Below are 26,276 nucleotides of genomic sequence, written 5' to 3' on the forward strand. Positions count from 1 at the left end.
AGTGTGGTGCTAAGGGCATTAAAATGATATATACTAACTAACTGTAAATATGACATTAACAATGATGAACTATTTCTGTAAAATGTAGATTTTTTTAGTTTGGGAAACATTTTTCCAACAACTTGATAGTTTTAAATATTAATGAAGTTTATGCCCTATTTCTAGGTGTGTGTTCTTTGATTTTTTAAGTGAAGGAAGGAAGGAAGAAAGAAAGGAAGGAAGGAAGAAAGGAAAGAAGGAAAAAATGAGGGAAGAAAAAGGAATGAAAGGAAGGAGGAACTAAGAAAACTCCAGACACACTCATATCTAGTCTTCTTTATAGGAATAAGTCCTTTCAAGCAAGTATGAAGAGATCCATAACTAGCAGAATTTACTGAGTACACTTGTATTTGACTTATAAATTATAAAGTGGAAGGACAATTAAGAGAACAAATGTCATATTAGTAAAAAAAAGCTGTTATAATCAGTTATGTAATCTCATACTTACTTATAAAAATGGGCTAATAGGAAGATTTAATTTACTATGTTTGAAATTCCCATGAGGGGAATATATAAGAATATCACACTAAGTAATCATATTTGAACTTTAATACTGACCAGAGGGAAGATCTTAAATTACCCAAACTAGGGAGTCTATTATATATAATTGAGATATCACCCATTTCTATACTAAAAACTGCTTATCCAATATGAACTCAATTTATTCAAAATCTCTTTTATTGTCATGCTTTCTTATTGTTTTCATAATTACTGAAATAATGAAATTGATAAACATATTTGAACAAAACTCCCATAAGAAGTTTATCCAATGCCATATGCTCCAATTTTTTTAATCCAATATTGAACAAAAGTATCAAAGTCCAATGGGTTAGAATTTATTTGTTTGTATCTGGGAATTTCAACATAGCCACTACCAAATCATAGGGTGGTGACTCTCTAAGTGGAAGGTTTAATTTGTCAAAACCTATGGTAGAAGAACATAAAAGAAAATGCAGCTTCTTTAGCAAAAAAAATTATGACAAGACATGCAGTCCATTATGAGATACATGGATCTATGCAGTTGTGTCTAGTGTTTAGGTGTTGGACAGAGCCTTCCTAGTAGTTGGCATTGTACTTAACATGTTTCACTTCTGCTCAAAGCCTTCAAAAGAAGTCTTGATTGTCTTCAGTCCTCAGAATGGCCTTCATATCCCTACTGGGCCCTTATGCAACCTTAAAATTTTCTTTGAATACATCTCTATATAAATCTGATCTCTGGCCAAACCACACTAGCTAATCTTTCAAAAACCCCTTGTACTTTCTTAATTACAGAACTCTGCTTAGCCCCCACTTTTAACATGAAATACATTCCCTCTCCTTCCAACAGAATTAAATTCTTTCTTGAAAATCAGGTGAGATGCCACCTCTTTTGTGGTGCTTCAGCAGATCAATGGCTCTCTTACATCATCTCCTATACTCTGGCCTTCTTATGTTGAAATCATGCATTTGCACCTTAAGGTTAGGCACTGAACCTTTTATATCTCTTATTTCTGACTTCTCCACTTAATCTCTATGTGATTCTGGACAAAAGAAACTCTCTGAATCCCACATGTTCATCTGAATTATAGAATATAGAATTATAGAATTCATTTGGATTATAGAATGATATTTTACACTTCAAAAATTCTTAGGAAATTATATGTCATAACGTATGTAATATTTAGTGAATAATAGACTCCCTCTTTTTCTTCCTCACTCAAAGTGAGCTCTAGCCTTCAGCAGAGAAGCTTAGGGACAGAGCTCAGACCCTGAGATCAAGCCCATGTGTGTATGTGTGTAAAGGAATAAGCAAAGAAAAAGTGAGATAATTAAAAGATATTATTTAGAACATACTACAATGAAATAATGGATCTATTCAATAATCTTCAATGGCTGCTAACAGAAAAGGATAGACATTACACTTAGTGAGAATAAAGAGAAACATAAGCATTCTTACCTTTCCTCACTCCATCCTATCACTCAAAATCAGACTTGAAATAGAGCAAGCCACTAAATTAGCTACCATTTCCTAGGAAACACAGGGAATAGAGGAATGTTATCAGCAGTGCCATGCCTATGGACTCAAGTTAAATTAGTAAGTTTCTGAAGAAATACAAGATGAAGGTAGACTCTATTGGTTATTAGAAATGAAACCATGTACTGGTAGCTCATTCCTGTAATACTAGCTACTCAGGAGGCTGAGATCTGGGAGATCTCAGCCAGCCTGGAGAAGGATAGTCCATGAGACTCTTATCTCCAATTAACCACCAGAAAGCCAGAAGTAGAACTGTGGCTTTAAGTGACAAAGTGACAGCCTTCAGCACAAAAGCTCATAGACAGCACCTGGACTCTGAGTTCAAACCCCATGACAGACAAAAAATAGAAAGAAAGAAAGAAGGAAGGAAGGAAGAAAGGAAGAAAGGAAAGAGAGAAGGAAAAAATGTAATAATGAATGTAAAAATAAATAATAAATATAAAAAGTTTGATAAATGTATCATCCACCTCTGCCTGGGCCTTATTGAAATCTAAGTTTAAACCAGAAAGCCATCTTTAAAAAATTGTGAAGGATTAATTAGAACATTTGGAAACTAACAATATGCTTGATACATTCACAAATTACCATTAAATATTTTAGGTAGAATAACTGTACATGTTATAATAGAGTATATAAAATGAATATTACTTTGTAGACATAGAAATGAAAAGATCTGCAAATAGATCAGATTCCAAATAATCAGGGTAGGAGAATAACTGGGGCCAGATGAGCCGAGACCGCCCACAAATGAAACCCTCGTAAGCACATAATGGTACAGGAAGGTTCATTTTTCTGTTCTCAGCACTTCCATAATATTTAAAAATTTCTGTAGGAAGTGGCACTGGGGCTCAAGGGGTAGAGCGCTTGCTTTGAGCTGAAGAGCTCAGGGACAATACCCAGGCCCAGAGTTCAAGCCCCATACCACCACCAACAACAAAAATTCTGTAATAGCTGGGTGCCGGTGGCTCACACCTGTAATCCTAGTTACTCAGGAGGCTGAGATCTGAGGTTCACGCTTCAAGCCACCTAGGCTGGAAAGTCTGTGATACTCTTAAGTACAATTAACCACCAGAAAACTGGAAGTGGCACTGTGGCTCAAGTGGTAGAGCCTTGAGCTGAAGAGCTGAGGGACAGCACCCAGGCCCAGAGTTCAAGACCCACAACCAACCAAAGAGATTCATAATAATATTTTTTTGTGGTACTGGAGATCAAAAAACTCTACCACTGACCTATATGCACAGCTCTATAACAGCATTTTTAAAGGGAGTATCATTCTTAAAACACATGTTATAGTAAACCGGGTCAGATTAAATCTACTACCTTTAATCCTTTAACACAAATATAGATAACATTTGTATAATGACAACATTGGTTTTCAAGGACTGTTAGGGGTTTTGTTTTTAAAGAAATTTAAATGTATTTTTATTTGGTTTTCCATGATAAATCTTTTTCTTTATTTCATAATTATTACATGAACCAAAACAGTTTTAAATTGCAAACTTCTGGAAAGAAGAGGTCATATCTTGCTTTTTTTTGTTTTTTTTTAATTCTCTTTTTTTTTTATTGTGAAACTACCGTATAGAAGGGTTACAATTACATGGGCAAGATAATGAGTACATTTCTTATCAAGCATTGTAGCCTCCTTTGTTTCCCCTTCCCATCCCTTCCCGTCTCCCACCCCCCCACCCTCTACACCCCCCTGCCACTTGCATCTTCATAATTTATATAAGATATAGCTACCTATTGAATAAAATATTTATATAATGATGTAGATGGTCCCAGGCTTATAGTGGTTCAACGTGTGTGCACATGCACATGGGCAGTGCCAGTCTTTGGGCCCTGTCTTAGAGCATTTTTGCTCAATGTTAGCATGATAACATTTGGTCTGTAGCTCCCCTTCCAGTTTTTTGGTAGTTTGTTGGAGATAAGAGTCTCACAGACTTTCCTGCCTGGGCTGGCTTCAAACTGCCACCTTCAGATCTCAGCTTCTGTTGTCGCTAGGATTGCAGGTGTGAGCCACCAGTGCCTGTCTCAGTGTAGTAGTTCTATGAACTTTATGTAGGTACAAATTGATAAAACATTTAGCAGAACTATGCTTTGAAATTCTTGGGCTAACCATATGCCATCTTTCTCAAGATGCTGGATATTAGCTGCAGGAAGCACCAGCTTCCAGCAAGCTAGCCAGTCCATCACAAGGGAACAACTGTGTAGAACAGTGTACCACGATGCTAAGCTAAGCTATACTCTTCAGTATGCTAGGTGTATTATACCTTGACACTTACAGCATTTTCCATGTACAGTATATTTATCAGAATGGAACTTTATTGTCAATCAAGGAGCATCTACACAGCATGTGTCAAGTATTATATACAACAGATGGAAGTCTTCTGGGGTAACCTAGAAGAACCAACCTTAACTCCCTGAAAGGGGCAGACAGGAAATTAAAGTATTTCCAGGCTAAATAAGAGAAGGCACAGAGAATGATAGAGAAAGTTAGGCCATGGTGTCTATGAATCATTATAGTGCACAAAACAGTGCAGTCTACTGGGATAGAGAGAGGGAAACGATGTCATTGTCCAAAAAGAAATGTACTCTTTACCTGACTTAGGTAACTGTAACCCCTCTTCTATGTCCTCAAGTTCCCATTTCACTTCAGAGTTCTCACTCTGAGCCTCCAACTTGGGCATCATCTGAAGGCCAAATAGTGTGAGCATCCTCTCAGGTCTTCACCCTGTTCCTAGGCTTTCTCCTGTCCAAGACTTCTGTCCACTTTCACATCATTTTAGGAATCTTAAGCTGGATGTATGACTCTTGTTCATCTGGCCCAGAGACACTCACTTGCTTTCACCACCCACCACTCTCCAAGACGAAGTGCTTAGTGAAGTCATTCTGCCAACTGCTCCTCACAGGGCGACCTGCCTTGCTCTTCTATGCCTCTCACCAGGAAAGTCCTCCAATCCCTTTGGCCCATTCCAACACTATGCATGTATGTTTCACCATGCTGATGAAGCTCCCTCTTGTATGTCTTTTCTGCTTTCTTTCCAGGACTCCTACAGCAACTCAGCATGCTTTATTTATTGAGGTACCATACCAAAACTGCCTCTGCTATTACTTACATTTTTGTGTTCATCTTCAAAACAATGCATCTAATCAGTAAATGTTATGTGCTAGGTACTAATGGGCATTATGGGCATATAAACAAGAATAAAATTCTCTCTTGGTCCTTGATCTCATCAGGGGGATAAAATACAAAGTTCATTAACTTCAAAGTGAAAGTGTGTGCTTTAAATAAACATTCAAGGCAGCGGTAGAAGAGACTTCATAAGGCAGTGCATGATTAACTGCCCAATGATATAAACAACGCCTCTCTGATCTAGTCTGCAAGTCTAGAAGGCTCGAGCTGGCCTGCTCTGAGTAAGATACCCAGGGGTTGCTGTCATTGCCAAAGCAAATTTACCATGAGGGGGAAGAACATGAGTTTGTCTTGATGAACAATTTTTAGCATGCAATATTGAGATATCACACAAAGCTATCTAGAATATTGCCAGTAGTAAATATTAAAGAAAGGGTGCTAACTTACCTGAATTAAAGAGGTAAGAGGTAACCTCTTACTAAATAATTGTCTGTATAACCCTATCATTTGCCTATATTTTTCTCTACCCTTGATTTTGTTCTTTGTGGTAGTCCGTCTCCTCCCACTGTCCCCTCTCCAGTGCAAAAGCCACAAATGCAGAGATCTAGTCACTTACTTCCATGCTCTGTTCTCAGGGTTGACACAGTATCTGGTTTATGTTAGGTACTCAAGACATGCTTATTGATTGAAGGGAAGTTCTCCTGCTATTTAAATGAGGACTGAGGACTTTGGCCACAGGAATCTGAGTACACCCTTTTCCTGCTCTCAGTGCAGTGAGGCCTTCTCACTAGGGAGCATTGATCTCCTCAAACTCCACTGCATCATAAGGGAAACATCTTTTAATTAGAGGCACCAGGGGACACAGAATTGCAGTATTCTATCTGGTGATGAGAAAACATGTGCCCAGGGTCCAGTAACTGAACAATCCACTTACTTTGCATATGCATGTCTACGGGTACCCTCATTGTCTGTTTCCTTGGAACACTTTAGAAGAAAGGCTTGGGAAATGTCACAATGGAAAGTTTTAATTTAGTTCTGCTTAATATCATATGAAGAACTGGATATAAATAAGCAAGATGGAAAATATGCTAAATTCTGAGTAATCAGCATGAAGACTGGACTACTACAGAAAGGATGAAAGAGATCAAATATGATTTATTTTTTTGTTGGTCATGGAGCTTGAATTCTGGGCCTGGGCGTTGTCCCTCAGCTTGTTAGTTCAAGGCAAATGTTCTACCACTTGAGCCACAGTGCCATTTCCAGTGTTCTGGTGGTTTTTATTGGAGATAAAAGTCTCACAGGCTTTCCTGCCTAGGCTGGCTTTGAACTGCGATCCTCAGATCTCAGCCTCCTGGGTAGCTAGAATTACAGGCATGAGCCACTGGAGCCCGGCTCAAATATGATTTTTAAAGCAATCCAATATGTAAGAAAATAGGACATCTCAATGAATAATGCTATTACTAAGGCCATCATAACTTAGTGAATAGACCTATCAGAAGAAGTGTCACACTTCCTGCAACCTCAGCCCTACTCACTCAGCATTTGGATACTTTGTGGAGAATCACACACTTCTTTTCAGACACTAGGAATTCTGAAAAATTCACAACTGCTCACATGATAAAAGTCAGGTAAGGCCTAGTAAAAGAGAGCCAAAAGTGATAAGGGAACATATTCAAGGAACACTGTCCAGACTTCAAGAGACCAGATAGGGCTTCCAAAGGGAAGAGCAATGAATTCACTTGTGGAATTTCTGTTGGAAAAAGGTAGACTAGTGCAGGTCCAGTGGCAAATAAGTTAAGAACTAAGGGCATAGTAGGAATTTCAGTCAGAAGATGTGACTGGGAGGTGCAGGGGAAAGCACTGAGTGGCCACAGAGGATGAACTGGTACCCAAAACAGGGAGAGAACCTAAAGGCCTGGCATTCTGTGCTAAGTATACCTGTTAGTAATGCATAACACTCTGGAGACAAGGGAAGAATTTTAAGAAAGGATGGGAAAAGATCAGATATTGCAGCTACTTTTAATTATTGACCCAATGAATGACTTTCTCATACTTCAGAAGGCAATAATTTCAGTGGAGAGTTGGTCCCCCTCTGTGCACAGGACACAGAATTTGAACAGCAAAAGCTAATCTTGGTAGCTCTACTCTGTTAATATAGCATGACTTAGCCACAACGATTGAGGGGAAAATTCATTTTAGAGCTTATGGAAAGAGTTCCTTGCTCTAAGAAAGGGTTGTAAATTACAGATTTTTCTCTTTTCTACTACTGTATAGTGTATGGGGAAATGTGCTGTTCAGAACAACTGCAGCCATTTTGGAACCAGGAGGAGACAGGCCTGAAGACAAAAGTCAACATGCCAAGGATGGGAAGGATGTAAAAGACCAAGATCTCTGTTGAAGCTAGCGAACTAAATTAAGCCCTCTGCAGGGCTGAGGAACCCGTAAAGTGGCACTTGCTTGACACATGCAAGTCCCTGGATTTAATTGCCTGCAGCATAAAAAAAAACAACAACAAAACAAAATAAAAGCCACAGTCTGTAATCACTCATGTCAAAGTTCTTCCAAGTAGAATTCAAATAGAAATTTCAAATTCAAATAGAATTTTTAAAAATTCCCCTACTGCCATGTGGAGATGAGTATTTGTTCAGTTTTCATTTTACAGACAGAAGCATCCCAATTGGCACATTGATTTTCAATTTAGAAAGTTCACTCTGGAGGCAGTGAGCCAATTAAATGGAAGGGACAAGGAATACAGGTTAGCAAGTTAGGAAGAGGTTGTCATAGGAATCGGTGAGTTGTGATGGGTCCTGTGGGTGGAAAGGAGGGAGAGGATTTGAGAAAGAGGAGGGATTTAAAGTAAACAGGACTTGGAAAACATTTGGTTGCATGTCCTGGAACATGTAGAGGTTTTTGAATCACAGTGGTAGTCAACAAGGAAGGGGAAGAGAGGAGGAGGAGAAACACATAAGGATGCTATTGTGGAAATTAGGACTTGTGGGTTATGATATTGGCTTTTCAGAGGCAGTAACTAGGGTGCCTTCACTAGGCTGTGGAGTCTTCAAGGATATGGCTCTTGTTTTCCTTACTACCACTCTCGACTCAGTACCATGGAGTCGATGCCAAGTAAAGATGCTTGGTTATCAATGAGTTGAGTATTAGAAAAATTCTATCCTGTGTGCAGGTAGTTAGAAGTGAAGCACAACACACACTCAAGGCCTCTGGCCACTGTTCCCCGCTCCTCCCCCTAGCACATTATCTACCACAAATCAACACGTTAGGGGGAAAAAGGTTGATTCAGATTCTGAAACTGAAGATAAAACTCTTCTTGGCAGATATAGGGTAAAAGAGGGTTTTGTCTCTTAGGTCACATGAAAAGAGTATTTAATTTTCCATTTTTGTGGATTTTGTAGAAGATGTTCAAAAGAAAAATGTTCAAAAGAAGGATGTGGCTACGGGAAATCTGTGACCTACCTATTACACTGCAGTATACGGAGTGAATCAGAATCCTCTCATTTTAACCCTGAGCTCACAGTTAGAATCAGGCAAAACTTTAAGGATTTAAAGTCTATCTGGAGTAAAGGGAGACTAACTTGAACTCTGAGATTCCTTTAAGTTATTCACATGTATTGTCTTTGAAAGAATCAGGAACCAGCTTTTCACCATTGTGCTAAAACATCATCAAACTACTAGAAGGGTTTTTTGTTGTTGTTGTTGTTTTGTTTTGTTTTTGGTGGTGCTGGGGCTGGAACTCTGGGCCTGTGTGCTGTCCATCAGCTCTTCAGCTCAAGGCTAGCACTCTACCACTTGAGCCACAGTGCCACTTCCAATTTTCTGGTGGTTAATTGGTCCTAAGAGTCACACAGACTTGGCTGGCTTTGAACTGCAATCTTCAGATCTCAGCCTCCTAATTAGCTAGGATTTACAGGTGTGAGCTACTAGTGCCTGGCTTTTTTTTTTAACTTCTCCTTCTTTGTGGATTTAAGAGAACGTATCCTAATTGTTCCAGATTTCCTAATATTCTTTCAGTTTTTTAAAAATGTTTTGAGTCTTTTCAGAGCATCTTTCATTTTCTCTATACTCAAACCTAAGGGACTAAAAACTTGTCAAGAAAACGATTATTTTCAGGGTTTTTATTTCTTTTCTGACTTAAGTCAGAATTACAAAATTTAGGTATTTCTCTAGATTAAACTACAAGCTATGGAAGAGGTAAAGAGGGAGAAATCATTGACCTTAAACTCAAAGTATTGAAAACGCAATAGAGAAGGCAGAATGCATGTTAAACTCTAGCCATTTAAGGACAATGGCATAAGTGTAATTCAAGTGCCTGAATCTGGAATAAAGATAAAGAGTGCTTTGGAAATTCAGAAAAGCAATGCAGGGCCACAGATTGAAAAAGAATTCATGAACACCAGTGAATGAGGAGTGTACTTAAGGAGCATACAGATTTCAAGAGAAGAGCAGTCAGATGCAAGAGAGGTAGAAATTGAGGGGGAGGGGCTGAAGGTCAGTATTCTAGATCCTACATTCTAACATAAAGCTTACATGGAAATTACATTCAAGGTGTTTTTTTTAAAAATCTGTTTCCCCCACAAAGCCTTATATTCAGGTTGATATCTTATTGGATTAGCTATTCATTTGGGATTTCATTTACATGTATGAAGGATATTATCCTGCTTCACCCTAAAATGATCCTTTCACCTATTTATCTTCTGTAAATAGTGTCCTCAGCTACTATGCTGGTATTCAGCATATATGGAAATTTTAAAAACATAAGGGCTCAAGCATAATATGATTACTTCAAATTACAGAAATTTAGTAAGTTTAGGGCTTCAATAAATGTTTATTGAATCAGTGGAAGAAAAGGAGAAATAAAAAGAGATCAATTTTAGAAATATTTTTGTCATTAATATTTCTAAAGTTAGGTAAGAAATCATTTAAAATATTAACTTAAATAGTATTTTAAATCTTCTCCTTAGGTTTGAGTTATTACTGTTTGCCTGAAAAATACAAAGTACGTAACTGGTATAATTTAATGTTATTTTTCAGATCAATTATGATTCTTTTTTGTGCCTAAAGTTTTCATTAGATAATAAGCATTGTCATATGAGTAGATCCCATTGTTTCTATTCCAGGAATAGACCAAAGATTTGATACCTTTTGAAGTCCAACAGTAACAAGGACATAGCCACAATATAGTTCATCCTTTAAAAACTCTAAAGAAAATAAAAAAGGAATTCCAGGAAACATTTATAGTCATTTAAATGAACCATTCACTTTGTAGAAAGCTCGCTGATTGATAGAATGAGCAGAACAAAGAATGTAAGAAGAAAGAATTGATTCTTTGCAATAACAAACTCCTTTCTCCCAGAGGTAAATTATTTTTGTGCAGGAATGAACTAAAATCTTCTGCATAAGCAAGAACTTAGTTAAGACAAACATTTTAGAGACTGCAGAGATATAGAAGGCCACTCCAGCATTCCAAACTCCCCTGAACTTTTTTTTTAATTGTGAAAATACCATACAGAGGGGTTACAATTACATGGACAAGGTAATGAGCACATTTCTTATCAAGCATTGTAGCCTCCTCCATTGTTTCCCCTTCCCATTCCTTCCCATCCCCCCCCATCTCCTGCCCTGCTTCCACCTTCCCTACTCTCCTTCCCTCCCCCAGGCCAAAGTTGTAAAGTTCGTTTTTCTACATAACGACTTGTACATCTCATTGTTGCAACGGGTCCACCTGTATCCCTATTTAAACGATTTGTTTTTTTCCTTCCCCTCCACAAAGTATACCAATATCAAATACAGTGAAAACAGGGGTTATATGGTGGGGGAGGGACATACAAAGCAATAAAGAAATCATCTTATAAATGTATTCAAAACAATCGCATGAAAGAAAAAACATTCCCCTGAACTCTTGTATGCTGCAGGGAACTAAATAGCCACTAACCTGGCTACCAAAATGGCCTGTTCCGAGTGACTTCAACCCTAAAAGCAAGGTATCTTTTTTTTTTTATTGTGAAAATACTGTACAGAAGGGTTACAATTACATGGGCAAGATAATGAGTACATTTTTGTCTTATCAAGCATTGTAGCCTCCTCCTTTGTTTCCCCTCTCCATCCCTTCCCATCCTCCCCCTGCCCCCTACCAAATCCTCTCCCCCAACCCCCCCCCCCCCCCGGCCCACACCAACATAAGGACTTGTACATCTGATTGTAAAGCAGGGTATCTTGTGCAAGTTATTTAGCCCCTTTGACTCTGTTTTTTCATCTGCAAAATAGATATGATTGTATCTACTTCACAGGTTGTAGTACAGGTTAAAAGACAGTATCTGCAAAAACCTTAAAGGATTTACCCCAGAAGCAGAAATTCAAGAAATTGTAACTTAATAATCCTTAAGCAATTATAACGGGCTCAAACTCTCCACTCCAGTCACTAGGTAGAAATCCGGTCTGACCTCACTGGGGTGGAGAGGGACAAGGCCTTCTTACTTCAGGTGAAAATAATCAAATCAACTTGCTCATTCCACACAGAACCATCCCACTCCCAGATCATCTCATGTTCCACAAAGCACACATTGCAGGGACATGTGAAGGAATAAAACTGGAGCCAGTTCTCATTATCAAACACAACAAAGCAAGAAATAGCTGGGTGGGAGTGTTTTCTGTCTTTCTTCTGACACAAGTTTCAGTTCCTTCTCACTTCCCCTTTGACTTCTCTCTCCTTAAAAGCAGGTCTCTAAATTGCCCTGATACACCAGCCTCTTCCTCACAGTTCACACTCAGCCACTTTCATAGGGGTTCTCAAATTTTAAATATTTCTTGCTGAAAAATAAGGCCCAGGAAAGGAAGTTAAAGTTTTGAACAAATGATTCTGTACTACTTAGAGGGAAATTTGCTTTCCTATATTTTGATCATGTTTATCAACAACATACATGGGGCATCATTCATGTCCAGAGATTTTACATCACTGGAACTAGAAATGTTGTTAGAAAAAAATTCAAAATACGGTTAAAATATACACATGACAACTGGAGAGAATTTGGAGTCCTTTACTGGGATAAAGGAAATTCCCTTCTATTTTTAATGATGAAGAATTAGTTTAAGACTTAAAACCTCAAGTATGCTTTTAAAACTACAGTATGTCAAGAATATGCTTTCTAAATATCTTAGGTCTATGTAGCACATTTTGTAGGCAGAAAAAAAGAAAAGAAAAAAGAAAACTGGAGCACAAGGATCTTAAGATACTTTTTTGTTGATTGTTTTTAAGCCTGGAATATGTTCTGTATGTTTGTAGTCATGAAAATTGTTCTGGAAACAGTTAATGTTAAACAGTTCAATGTTAAACTATGTCTGTGTGAATATATCTGGGCATACATTCAAGGCCTCACACTCTTGTTTGGCTTTTTCACCCAAGGATGGTGCTCTACGACTTAAGACACTGTCCACTTCTGTTTTTTGTTGGTTAATTTGAGATATGAATCTCTCTAATTTGTCTGTCCAAGCGGGCCTCGAATCTAGATTCTCAGATCTCAGTTTCATAAGTAGCTTGGATTGCAGGTGTGAGCCACCAGTACATGGCAAACAATAACTCTTTTGATTCTGGATATCATGTGAGAGGAACAATATTGGTTCATAAACATTTGATATCAATAGTTATTTTCCATCACCTGTCGTGGAAGATGCATGAGTTTGTCTTCATTCTGTTCTGACTTCTATTCCTGTAATATTCCTGGCCAGATTTTATAATTTTATTAAAATTAAAAGTAACTTTAAAAATCATTTTTGTATTAAAAGATATTGTAATTTTATAAATAAATAAAATAAAAATAAATAAAATAAAGTAAAATAAAATAACTACAATTTCATCCTTGCTCCCAAGGGCTTAAGATTTCCCTTCAGGCTAGTCATGTAACAAGTGACCAGTCAGAGAAATTCAGTTTACATTCAGACTCTTAACAGAAGTCTTTCCAGTAAAAAAAAGACATAGCAGGAAGGATCTTATTCTGAAAGAATGAATAATGGTTTAAAAAAAAGTCAGATAAAACATATAGCCAGCAATATACTTAATGGTGAAAAGCTAAAGCCATTTCATCTAAATTCAGGAATGAGACAAGGATATCCACTCTCTCCACTTCTCTTCAATTTAGTATTAGAATGCCTAGCAAGAGCAATAAGACAAGATGCAAACATAAAGGGGACCCAAAAAGGGAAAAAAGAAGTAAAACTCTCCCTCTTTGCAGATGACATGATCTTGTATTTAAAGAACCTCATGGACTCCACTCCCAAATTACTCAAGCTGATTTGAAACTTTGGCAAAGTAGCAGGATACAAAATTAACTCTCAAAAATCAATGGCTTTTCTGTATGCCAATAATGAGAAGAGTGTGGCTGAAATCAGGAAAGCAACTCCTTTTGTAATAGCTCCAAAAAAAAATACCTAGGAGTTAATTAAAGAAGTGAAGGACCTCTATGATGAAAATTTTAAAAGCCTGAAAAAGGAAATGATAGCAGAATTAAGGAAGTGGAAAACCTCCCATGTTCCTGGATTGAGAGGATTAACATCATAAAAATGGCAATACTTCCCAAGGCTATCTAAAAATTCAATGTGATACCTATCAATATCCCAACCTCATTCTTCAAGGAAATAGAAGAAGCAATCCAAAAATTCATATGGAACAATAAAAGATCCCGGGTAGCAAAAACAAGTAGCTGGAGGAATATCAATACCAAACTTCAAACTCTACTTTAAAGCCATAATAATCAAAACAGCTTGGTACAGGCACAAGATCAGACCTGAGGACCGATGGAATAAAACTGAAGACCCAGAAATGAACCCACCGACTGATAATCACCTAACCTTAGATAAGGGAGCTAAAAAAAATAGAATGGAAGAAAAACAGCCTCTTCCATAAATGGTGCTGGCAAATTTGGCCTGTAGAAAACTAAAGCTAGATCCCCATATATCACCCTGCACCAGAATCAATTCCAAATGGATCAAAGACCTCAAAGTCAAAGCAGACATCCTGAAAACATCACAGGAAGGAATAGGAGAAACTCTAGAGCTCCTTGGCACAGGCCAAAAATATCATAATAAAGACTCAGAAACACAACAAATCAAAGAAAGGATGGACAAATGGAATTCCATGCAACTACAGAATTTCTGAATGGCAAAGGACATAGCTAGCAAGATCAAAAGAAATCCTACAGATTGGGAGAAGATCTTCACTAGCCATACAACAGACAAGGGTCTCATATCTTAAATACACTTCGAACTAAAAAACTAAATTCCCCAACAACAAATCCTCAAAGAAACAACTGCCTGATTAATAAGTGGGCCAAAGATTTAGAGAGAGATTTCTCTGAAGAGGAAATAAGAATGGCCAATAGACACATGAAGAAATGCTCAACCTCTCTGGCCAGAAAGAAATGCAAATCAAAACATCATTGAGATTCCATCTATAATCAAGAACTTTAATAACATCAGATGCCAGAGGAGATATGGCTAAAAGGGCATCCTACTGCATTGTTGGTAGGAATGTAAACTTGTTCAACCACTTTGGAAAGCAATATGGAAGTTCCTCAAAAGACTCCACATAGAGCTCCCCTATGACCCAGCAATCCCACTTTTGGGCATTTGCCCAAATAATCACAAACAAGGCCATACTATGTTTACTGCAGCATTATTTGCCATAGCTAAGAAATGGAACCAACCCAGATGCCCCTCAGTAGTGAATTCATCAAGAAAATGTGATATATTTAGACAATGGATTTCTATGCCTCCATCAGAAAGAATGACATGGTCCCATTTGTTAGGAAATGGAAAGACTTGGAAAAAATTATACTAAGTAAGCCAAGCCCAAAGAAACATAGGTCCCATGATGATTTCCCTTCTCTGCAATAACTAGTTTATGTCTAGGACAAGCAGAAGAGGTAAAAAGCTATGTACATATGACCATATAACCTGATACTAAGTGAAATGAACCCCAAGACAGGGACACAAAAGGTTTTATCTTTGTTGCTGTTTTTTTAATGTACTTATAATGTACTATGTAATTTTTTTAATTTGTAATTTTTTTAATTTGTATGTTCTTCCCTCATGGTACAACCCTGTTGACACTGTATTTGATTCCAGTGTCTTGCATCTTGTATATATATTTTTCTAATTTGGGGAGGGGAGGGGAAATAACAAAATGTTGAAATAAGGATTCAGGATGACCCATTGTAACAATGAGAAGTACTTTACAACTTTGAGGGGGGGCGGTGGGAGAGGGGAGGGAGGACTTGGGGAGGTGGGGAGGAAAGGGATGGTAGGGGAAAAATAAAGGAGGGTGTAATAGCTCGATAGGAAATGGACTCATTACCTTACTCATGTAACTATAACCCCTCTGTACAGTATCTTTACAATAAAAATATAAATTAAGGAGAAAAAATGTGAGATACCATGGTATTGGGAAGGGAATTACTTGGGTCAGTGAAAGTTCCTTAGCATAGGACTTGAGTTAGAAAGACATGAATAGTATTGCTTTTTGTTTATCCAATTTTTATTGTGAGATCACTGTGCTACATCTACCAAAGACACCTCTTTAAAACAAACAAATAAAAACAAAATGAAATGGAACAACTTATTTCTAGGATGAATCTTAAAATCATTAAATCAGAATCTCTTCAGTGATCATTTAGAAAGAGGAGATAGATCAATAATGGAATACAGTTGACTACCATTATCCCAGGATTGGAAGCCATCAGATTATTCCTGATAGACAAAGGCTTCAGGTTTCCACACAGCACATGGTCAGTCAGTCAATAACCATTGTGAAGGATTACAGAGATTTTATTGCTAACTGGTGGCAGATGTAAAGAACATTTCCTTCATTGTTATTCTTACCTGGCACTCCAGCTTGAATCCAGAAGTTAATGTCTGTCCCTTCTCCTCCAGTAAAGACCTTGGTGACATTGAGATGCTTCAGCAAGCCCATGATCTCCTTCATTATGTCCCTGGCCCTTTCACTGCCACTGAACTGCAGCCCGGTGGGAAGAAAGGTTCCTGCGTCAGACTCCATCACCAGACTATAATTGGAAATATTTCCCTAAAAAGAAAAACAAGAGAGAGCAAGACACAGAGAGGAGGTGTTTGGTTCCTATCTGCTGCTTCTGTACTTTCTCCTTGGCAACTACTAAACAACAATAACCAAATTCGCAGCCTCTTTGCATGCTGTTACCAAATCATACGTTGCTATTGCTCTGCCCAGCTTGGGGGTCTGTCTGCATATTACTTCAAGGTTTTGCAATGCAAAATTACTCATCCTGGGATTTGCCAAAAGCAATGATTGACTTGGAAGGATTTTTTAAAGTCTAATAAACAGAATTGTATTAAATTTAGTCAATTAGTTTTTACTAGTAATAATATTCGTTCAACCATTTTCTTAAGAGTCTGCTGTATCCTGGGATACAATTCCTCCTACAAGGCAGAGATCTCCAGAGAGTCTTGGTCATGCTCATATGAAAGAAAGAATGCTCTGTGGACTTGTTTCTGCACCTCTTCTCTCCAAAGAGACCTTCTATCTTATTTTAATTGTGAGTTCTGCTGAAGCTAAAAGGCCTCAAACTGACAGGTTTGTCTTGGGTTTCTGATTTTGTTGTTGTCTCATCTGTTGACTCCCTAGGGAGGGAAGTAATAGAACAAGACATGAAACACTGCACTCCCTGGTGTAAAACCCTAATTGCAGGCAACTTTTCCAGGTTGCCAGTTTGTAAACTCTTGTAAAGTCTGGTAGGAAAGCATTCAGTGATTTCATGTAACCAGTGTTGTCACTGCAAGAGCTTAGAATATAGCAGACACCTCTACAGGCTGTAGGCTAAATTTCTACCCAGCCTTAACTTGCAAATATAAAGCCCTCTGTTTCTCTGAAACCATGTTCTTTTCCAAGACTGATTAACCCCATCAGTTGAGTTATGCCCGAGCTATCCTCCAATGGCACTGCTACTCATTCTTCATTTGCCTTTGAGTAATGGAATCTCCCTTCGTTTTATTTGGCAATCTATGATGTAGACAAGGCAGTTTTACGACTGATGCCATTTCAATGAATAGGTAAGGTCAAGTGACTTTCTCAAATGCATGGAGCTGGCAATTGGTCCAGCTCGCTCTGAAATCCTATACTTTCAAACCTCCATAATGCCATTCTTAGCCTGGAATGGAGTGGTTAAGTAACACTCATTGGTGCCTTAGAATGATTATTCACTTACATCATGATGTGAGGGCTGTATTTCCCCCTAAAGCAGGTTCCACTGTGCAGTGGCTTATTTACATTTGTGGTGGAAATGTACTGAGCTCACAAAGACAACACTGCCAGCATTGTCAGATCTAAATGTAAGACCCTGGAGCATCAGCATTTTGGTGATTAATGATGAGAGTAGAAGCCTGCTCACATTATTCTACTCGTTTCAAGGGATTCTTATCTTCATGATACTGAGGTTTTCAGCAACAGACCCAAGTCATATGCAATAATAGGAGCCACCTTAGCTTTTAGGTGTGGCTTCTGTATTATTAAAATAGATATTATGTAAAATATTTGCATCCATGTCTTATATTCAGGGCTTGTCTCATTCCTGTGCTGCAGTTGGAAATGTGTTTTGGGAGTCCTGTCCTTTGTTTATGGGACTTGCTCTATCCTTCCATCCTGGACTATAGCTTTCCTTGCAAAAAGGAGAAAAAAAAACACAATCTCTTTTGCAACTATAACAGAGTAGGCAATCTTGTATGTGAATACTTCCTATATTACAGGCCAATCTCATGTTTCCAATAAGAAAGACGGGCAAATTGCTCCTAATTATGTACTATTTAGGTCAACAGTGGAGCAAGTTAGCAGTTTAGCTGTCAGACCCACCACTAATGAGCAGTCTGGTGCAGTGGACACAGCCTTGGACCCACTCTGTTCTATTCCTGACACACCAACTGGCACTGTGAGCTACCAAGGCAGATAACTGGCCTCTCTCTCTCACTGTTATGTCCCCTTTCTTCATCTGTAGAATGAGATAAATGCACACAGGAAGATTCTAGCATGTTTAAAGAAAAAAAAGCTTCTGTAGAAGTGAAAGTGGATTTATGAGGGAATCTAACATGGCCATTAAGGTTTTTTTCTGGCTTTCTTTAACTGAAAATGAACAGGTACTAGATGGACAGGAATCTTTACAGTCTGGAAAGGCCACTGTCCAGTGGCAGAAGATGCTGTCAGGCACACGGTGAGTAATGTAAATGAGTGTTTAAGGGTGGCTTAGATTACGTGTGTAGCTGCTGGATTAGCAGAGATAATCCAAATTGGATTGGAACCTTGTGTTTATCAGTCTTCAGATTGTGTGACTGGGACAGCCTGTGTCATGTCTCAGTTTCTCTCTTCATAAAATGGAGATGGTAATGGTATCTAACTCATGGGTTTTGAAATACTGCACTGTTAAGGCTTGCATACAATTATCACTTGATAAACAGAATCAACCTTATTGTTGCTGTTCTTAGCACTGCTTATCAATATATTGCAGATTGTCAACCATGACTCCAATACAAATGATTTATAGATAGCATTTTTGTGACGCTTTCTACAAACCAAACAGTGGTGAAATGCTGTGCAGATCACTCTGTGTACTATTAAGTTACATTAGTGTTAAAATTGCAGATACCTATTGTGGTTTAGCACCCCCTCTGCCTGGAGACAGGAACAAAATAAATAGATACCTCTTCCCAACCTTAAATTTACTGGAAATGCATGATCCTTCTAAAAGTTCTACGATGGCACTTTAAGTGCTATTGTAGCCAACACCTATAATCCTAGCTACTGTGGAGACAGAGATCTCATGATCCTGATTTGAAGCCAACCTGGGCAAAAAAGTCTATGAATCTCTTATCTCCAAACAACCAGCAAAAAGCTGGAAGTGTAGATTTGGCTCAAGTAGTAGAGTTCCAGCCTTGAGTGGAAAAAGCGAGATCATGAGGCCCAGTGTTTAAGCTCCAGTACTGGCACATGTATGGACACACACAGACACACAGACACACAGACACACAGACACACACACACACACACACACACACACACACACACACACACCACGGCTATTATAATTCTAATTTTCAAGCCATTGAGAAGGTTGTATAGTTGGTGAATAGTACAGTAAGAACTAACAAACACCCCCTAGATATGTCTGTCAGTATGTGTTCCCAACCCTTTACTATTCTGCCTCCTGAAGGAGGCCTTCTAACCTTCCAGCCACAAGTTTTCACTTTGAAGTAAGAAACAACGAGACCGTGGTGGAGTAAATGTGCAGAATTTTTTTTAAGTATGCATCATCCTAATATAAGGTCTACTTGGGAAGAATTTATCATCTCTGCTAATAAAGCAGTTTAATTACAGAAAAAGAATGAAAACAAAAACAAGAACCCCATGGATCTGAAATTTCTTTCCAACTAGAAATAAGTTAAAATAATAAGGTATCCTTTCAAATAAGACAGGATGGGTTGATGCCAGTACAACAGAATTCTGGCATAGGTAGAGATATGTTTGATTTGCATTTATGTACAGTTGTGTTAGCTGCTGTTAACATGAAGGCAGGATTCTATTGTTCTCTATTTATATACAAACATCTCCATATGCTTTCAATAAACAAGACAACAAACCACCCACTGTCTATGACACTGCTTTTCTCTACATTTCTGGAGTCATTATCTAATTGTTAGCACATGATGAAGGAGTTGGGGAAACAAAATGTCTGTGCATGATGAAACTGGAACTAAGTTGCTGGGTTCTTAGAACTGCTGCTTCTCAGGAATGTGCTGTCCCAAACATCTAGATTTCTCCTGTGTGCCATGAGCTGGCTAGGGACACACTCTGTGTAGATACGAAGTGGTTATTGCTAGTCGCAGGGGACAAAGCCATGTTTGGTTTTCTCGCCCTTTTTAGCACATGTTATTCAAGATATCTATCCTCTTCTGTACAGGGTATAGGAAGAAACCTGCTCCTGGAGCCAGAATGTTTTATTCCTGAGGAAACTAGTGCTGATTGAGACAGCCCATAGCCGAGGAGGATGAGTAGCTCAAGGGCAAGTTCAGATACAGTCTCTAAGCCCTTACTTTTCTCTCTCTAATACAGGAAGCATTTCTCTACTAGGAGCCATGGATGCTGTGATTTATTACCATGCAATATCCTTAGTACAATGAGGAGCAATGCTCTCAGGTAGCCTCTTAGGTTGGGATTGCCAGATTAGTTGAAATCTGCTCAGGGGTGAGGAATCATAACTTTGTCATGTGTGACACTCACATCCTCTAACACTTCTTTTTTTTCCTTTTCTTTTATTTTTAAAGTCCAGTCTATTACGCCAAAAAACAATTTGGTAAGCATTAGCATTCTTTGGGTGCAACGTAAGATTAAAAAGTAGAAAATGGTTTAAAAATACATATTACATTGTTTTAAAATGCTTACTTTCAGCTATAAACGTAAGGATGATGTTTATATTCTTTGCTTTCATAAAATAAAACAACCCAGGCAATACTTCAGAAATACAGACCCAAGTTCAATAACATCTATTTTCCTTCCAACTTTGGCTCCCTTGCTTTAAAGGTTTTTAATTTCTCATAGTCCAGAGAAAATAATTGAGAAAATAGGCCTATTTTCTCAGGGTTCTTAACATATCTTTAGTTTTGACCTAAAATGACACCAGAATCCCAAAACTGAAAAGTAAAAGCATTTCCTAATTGTTTGAGTTAATCATTCCCTTTAATCTTCAAAGAAATAAGTCAGCACTGACAGAGAGCAATCAGCCTTGGTACCACTTTTTTACTTCCACAAACTTAATATTTCACAGATGATGGTGGTGATAATGTTTGGTCAGGTGGTAGGCTCAAAACAAATTGTCAAAGCAGATCATCTCTTGATGTGTGAGCTTGATGGCTAACCCCACCTCTCCAAGTAGTACCAAGGCACAAGAATTCTGTCTCTAGCAGGAAAGGTGGTGGCTCTTCATAGAGCTAGAGCCCTGGCCACAATCAGAACTGGAGGAGAGGTGAAGAGATTCCTTCTATTGTGCAAGGTCAAAAATAAAGGCTATGCTCCCTGGTTAAAGGGTATCCTTAAGTTCACATTCTTATATGCACTTTGGAACAGCTATGGGTACCCAAGGGTGATGTGAGGGAAAAAATGGTGATGAGGTGGAATACTGTAAGTTATTTTCATTTAACAGCTAAACTGACTGCAGCTTGAGGAAACAGGCAGCCATGGCTAAGTTACATTAATGTTAAAATTGCAGATACCTATTATAGTTTAGCACTCCCCCCTAATCTGGAGACAAGAACAGAATAAATAGACACCTGTTCCCAGCCTTGTCGCTCAGTGTGTGTTCATAAACTTATTCTGCTATGAGGCAAATCTGTGTTTTCAGGAAGTCTCATTTTTACAATGTCAATCTATATCTCAATGCAGTCTCATCTTCTTCTAGTCAAGTCCATGAATAGCCCTTAAATTTACTAGAAATGTATAACCCTTCTTTAAGTGCTACAATGATACCAATAGTCAGTCACTAGCCTAAAGATAGGGCATGAGTAATGGCTAAGTGGTGTGTTTTACTTATATTGTACAGGAAATAGAACTTTGGTCATTTTGACTAAGGACAGAAAGGAATGTAACATTCAGGTAAACTTTAAAAGGCTCACATGGGAAGCTAGGCATGGTGGTGGCACCTGTAGTTGGAGCCCAAGGTTAGCCCATGGAAAAGCACAAATATTTTATCTTAAAAACAAAAAAAAAGTACTGAGAGGGTGGGGTGGTGATGGTGGCTTAATTGATGAGTACCTTCTTCAAAAGTGCAAGGCTTTGAGTAGTAGGGTCTTATACTATTAGGAAAATACTACTTGGAAAAAAGGGAAAAAATTACATGACAAATTCTTATCTGTCATAACTTCATTCTTGATGCTTTAGTAACATAATCAATAGTTGGGCTGAGATTTCACAATTAAATTTTAATTTCTATAATATCACACATTGGGCAAGTGTCTCATGTTACTGGCTTCATATTAATTTCTCCAAGCAGTAAGTAAGAGACATGTTCCACATAGTTGGCTGTTTTCAAGTAACTTCCTTGCCTTGGCATTCTCTGTCACATGCAATCTACTTTGTCCTTGAATCTCTGTGTTGGCCACCTCTAATCCAATTAGATAGGACTGTTTTTCTGTTAGAGCACAGCATTTACCAGCTGGCAGCAGCTGGATGTTAAATTAAATGTGATGAGGTCTATGAACATGTATGAGGAAGAGAAAGCAACCATGGAAAACATTGGAGAAATCTTGATAGAAGAGCTGATGTGTAGCCTGAGAAGAGCCACTCATATGTTCTTAGGACTAGAGAAGAGGCACTTGAAAATACATTTCAAAGGAATTAATTAATTAAACATACAAGCAATATTATAATGTTATGAAGATAGGTAGTTTTCCAAGAGAGGGGCAGAGCCTAGGCAATTTCTCAAGACCTAAACTCAAACATGTTCTGTAGAATGTCCCATCTCAGATATCAATTTTCCCTTTTACAAGATTTATGGCAATTAGAAAAAAATTCAAGATTGAGATTACTGCTGAGCAGAACGGTACAAATACTTGAAGGAGTCACACTTGACATTGCTAATTCCTGGAAATACTTTCTTTCCTTGGTGTCTGGGACTTCAAGGTCTTGGCTCTGTATGCACCAGTGAATGTTTCTTCTTATTTTTCTTGGCTGAGTTTTATGCCTCTACAAGTTGGGGTGGTCAAAAATAATCTTTAAAAAAACTTTTCTTTTTCTCTGTCTTCACATGGTGTGTCTGAAATTCTCTGAAAGGCTTATGGTCTTAAGTTGGCTCTTTCCTTAAAGAACACCTGGAGCCTGACAAGTTATCAGTCCTCCCTGCTGTCATCCCATCTCAGTCAGCATCAATTTTTACCTGAACAATTGCTTTGCTTCAGTTCTGCTTACCTTTGGTTTCTTCTCAGCCCAGCAGCAGAATGGTCATTTTAGATAGTCATTTCCATCCTGAAACTCCTCTGCCCAAGAGCTTCCAAGAGTTTTGGCTTCTCAGAGACAGTGGCCCCAGAGGCCTGACTCCACCTGGCTCCTCCTTTATGTTAATAACCTCACAGGCTTCTACTTTCCTTTCTGTGCTTTGCTCCATGTATATTGCTTTTCCTCATACTTCATGCCTAGCATGGTTCCCATCAGCCCCTTGAAAAACTTCTCCACTTTCCCTAGCATACTTTCTTCTAGATTCTTCTATAGATCTTTTCATTATCTTATTTCAGATCTTCACTTAGTGCTATTATCTCAGTGATATCTTCCTTCTCAAAAATTAAATATACCCTTATATCCAGATCTCTTCTTCTGTCTTACTTTTCTCTTCAACCATACTCATCCTATAACATATTATTTTATCTATTTTTCCCCCAGGCTATTATCATCCACTAGAAACAAGATGAAGAGAAAGCTTAAAATAGGTCTTACTACTTAAAAAGCTCTCTATGAACATGGGCTGAGAGAAAGAATGCATATATAAAAGTATGTGGTTAGACACATGTATGTGTATATAGTAGATGCAGACCCATATAAGCACATAATTAGGTCTTGTTTTGGATAACAGTAGAGGTGGTAAAGATGGTGATGATGGTGATGTGAGAAGTATGGTAGGAAATAATGCAACAGCAACTTTTTGGAGTTTTAGAAAATTGTTTTTCTTAAGAAAGCATAGAAGGGCTGGGAATGTGGCTTAGTGGTAGAGTGCTTGCCTAGCATGCATGAAGTCCTGGGTTTGATTCCTCAGTACCATATACACAGAAAAAGCCAGAAGTGGTACTGGGGCTCAAGTGGTAGAGTACTAGCCTTGAGCTAAAAAACTGAGGGACAGCATCCAGGCCCAGAGTTCAAGAAGAATGACCAAAAAAAGAAAAGAAAAGAAAAGAAAAGCAATGATGCATGTTTGAGGAAACAGATACTTAACCTGGTTTAACATTATCCATGCATACACGCAGTACATTACAGGTTGTCCAATTACTGTATTTCTTTCTTTTTTTGGGGGGGGTCTGGTCATGGGGCCTGTCCCTTAGCTCTTCAGCTCAAGGCTAGCGCTCTACCACTTGAGCCACAACACCACTTCCAGCTTTTATTTTTCTGCTTATGTGGTGCTGAGGAATTGAACCCAGGGCCTCATGCATGCAAGGCAAGCACTCTACCACTGAGCCACCTTCCCAGCCCCCATTACTGTATTTCTTAACTGTATTTCTTAACTTTTATGTATCAGTTAAATGCATTTAATGTAAAAATCATCTCCCCCACTAAGGAAGTATGGGGGGATGAGGGAAGCAGATACCCTGGACATTGTAGTTCATTCTAGTCACACAGGATGTGCCCTTGGCAAAAGGCACATGAGAGCTCCCCATTATTTCTTATAACTGAAAGGGAACCTTCAAGATTCTTAGAATACAGAATGAAATGATACTTTAAGTACCATAAATAAAAAATTAAATACTTTCCAGAAAGCTACATCAAGTAAAGGTGATGGAAAAATGCCATAAATGATCAAAATACAAGTGAAACTTCAAAAGTTTCCTCAATAATGTGATAATAACAAATTTGGAGTCTGTGTCACAAATTTTTCTTCTTATCAGATAAAAACAGGGCTGAACCCATCCTCAGCAGAACCCGTCATGATCATTTTGCCTTCTGATAATCTCAGTATTACTCTGGAGAAAAGAAAATGTCTACCACTCCTAGGGGAAAAACTGGTGATCATACTAACTGAACTGTAAGTGAAAATACTAAAAGTTAAAAAAATTAGTTAGTTAAGGTAAAGTTAATAATACATCTTGAGGCTAATAATACATGATATAGTGGTAAGAATGACAGAAACCATTAAATGAATCCCGAGACATGGGAAAGGTTTAGCAATTGCTTTACATACTTCCTAAGTTTTAAAATATTCAGGCAAAATGAAGGAAAATAATAAAAAGGATAACTCAATTTAGCTCTGAGAGGAGGTATGATAATTTAATAGGTATAGTTTAGATAAAAGCAAGGTAAGAAATTAGAGCCGTTATAGGAAAGAATTTAAGTATGTATCTGTAAGGAGAACTCAGGGGGGTAAAGACAAACAATATTCCTCATCAGAGAATTGTAATAAACAGCTTCAAGGAGACGGGAGGTAGCCATGAGAGAAGTATGATCATCCTGAGAAGTCAGCTGAGGACACTTAGGGCAGACAGAATGCTAGAAATGAACCAACCCAGATGCCCCTCAGTAGATGAATGGATCAAGAAAATGTGGTTTACATATACAATGGAATTCTATGCATCCATCAGAAAGAATGACATTGCCCCATTTGTTAGGAAATTAAAGACTTGGAAAAAATCATATAAAGTAAGCCAGACCCAAAGACACATAGATCCCATGGTTTCCCTTATAATGCAATAATTAGTATATGACTAGGATAATCTTATCAGATGAGCAGAAAAGCTCAAAAGCTATGTACATATGACCATGTAAGATGATGCTAAGTGAAATGAACCCCAAGATATGGACACAAGAGGTTTTTCTTTGTTGTTGTTTTTATTGCACTATGGGATTTTTTTGGTATGTTCTATGATATATACCCTGTTATCACTGTATTTGATTTTGGTATCCTGCATCTTGTATATACCTATATCTAATTTGGGGAAGTGGATAGGGAATAACAAAATGCTGAAATAAGGAAATAGGATGACCCATTGCAACAATGAGACTCACAAGACACTGTGGAAATGAACTTTACAACTTCTGGTGGGAGGGAAGGAGTGATTGAGGTGGGGAGGGAAGGGATAATAGGAGAAAAAACAAAGGAGGGGGTAACAATGCTTGACAAGAAATGTACTCATTACCTTACTCGTGTAACTGTGACCCCTCTGTACAGCATCTTTACAATTGAAAAAAAAAGAAATGCTCAAAGCAGGCAAAATAAAAGTGATCAGCCAGGTATATTGACTGGCCTCCACTTACTCCTTGTATGTCTGCATTATTCCTGAAGGGTATCACTGGTACAGGTGACTGGAGGCTGTCAGCTC

At 38.1% G+C, this 26,276-nt stretch overlaps 1 protein-coding gene across 1 annotated transcript in view; it reads right to left on the minus strand.

Moving 5' to 3' along the window:
* Cpq (carboxypeptidase Q) overlaps nucleotides 1-26,276 on the minus strand; it is a 363,396-nt gene that overhangs the window by 72,145 nt on the left and 264,975 nt on the right. Inside the window, exon 6 of the mRNA XM_013012445.1 lies at nucleotides 16,071-16,272. Within this exon, the coding sequence (XP_012867899.1) occupies nucleotides 16,071-16,272 (202 nt within the window). The remainder of the gene's footprint in view (nucleotides 1-16,070; nucleotides 16,273-26,276) is intronic.

Source organism: Dipodomys ordii, unplaced genomic scaffold (assembly GCF_000151885.1).
Source record: "Dipodomys ordii isolate 6190 unplaced genomic scaffold, Dord_2.0 Scaffold17, whole genome shotgun sequence".
Lineage (NCBI taxonomy): Eukaryota > Metazoa > Chordata > Mammalia > Rodentia > Heteromyidae > Dipodomys > Dipodomys ordii.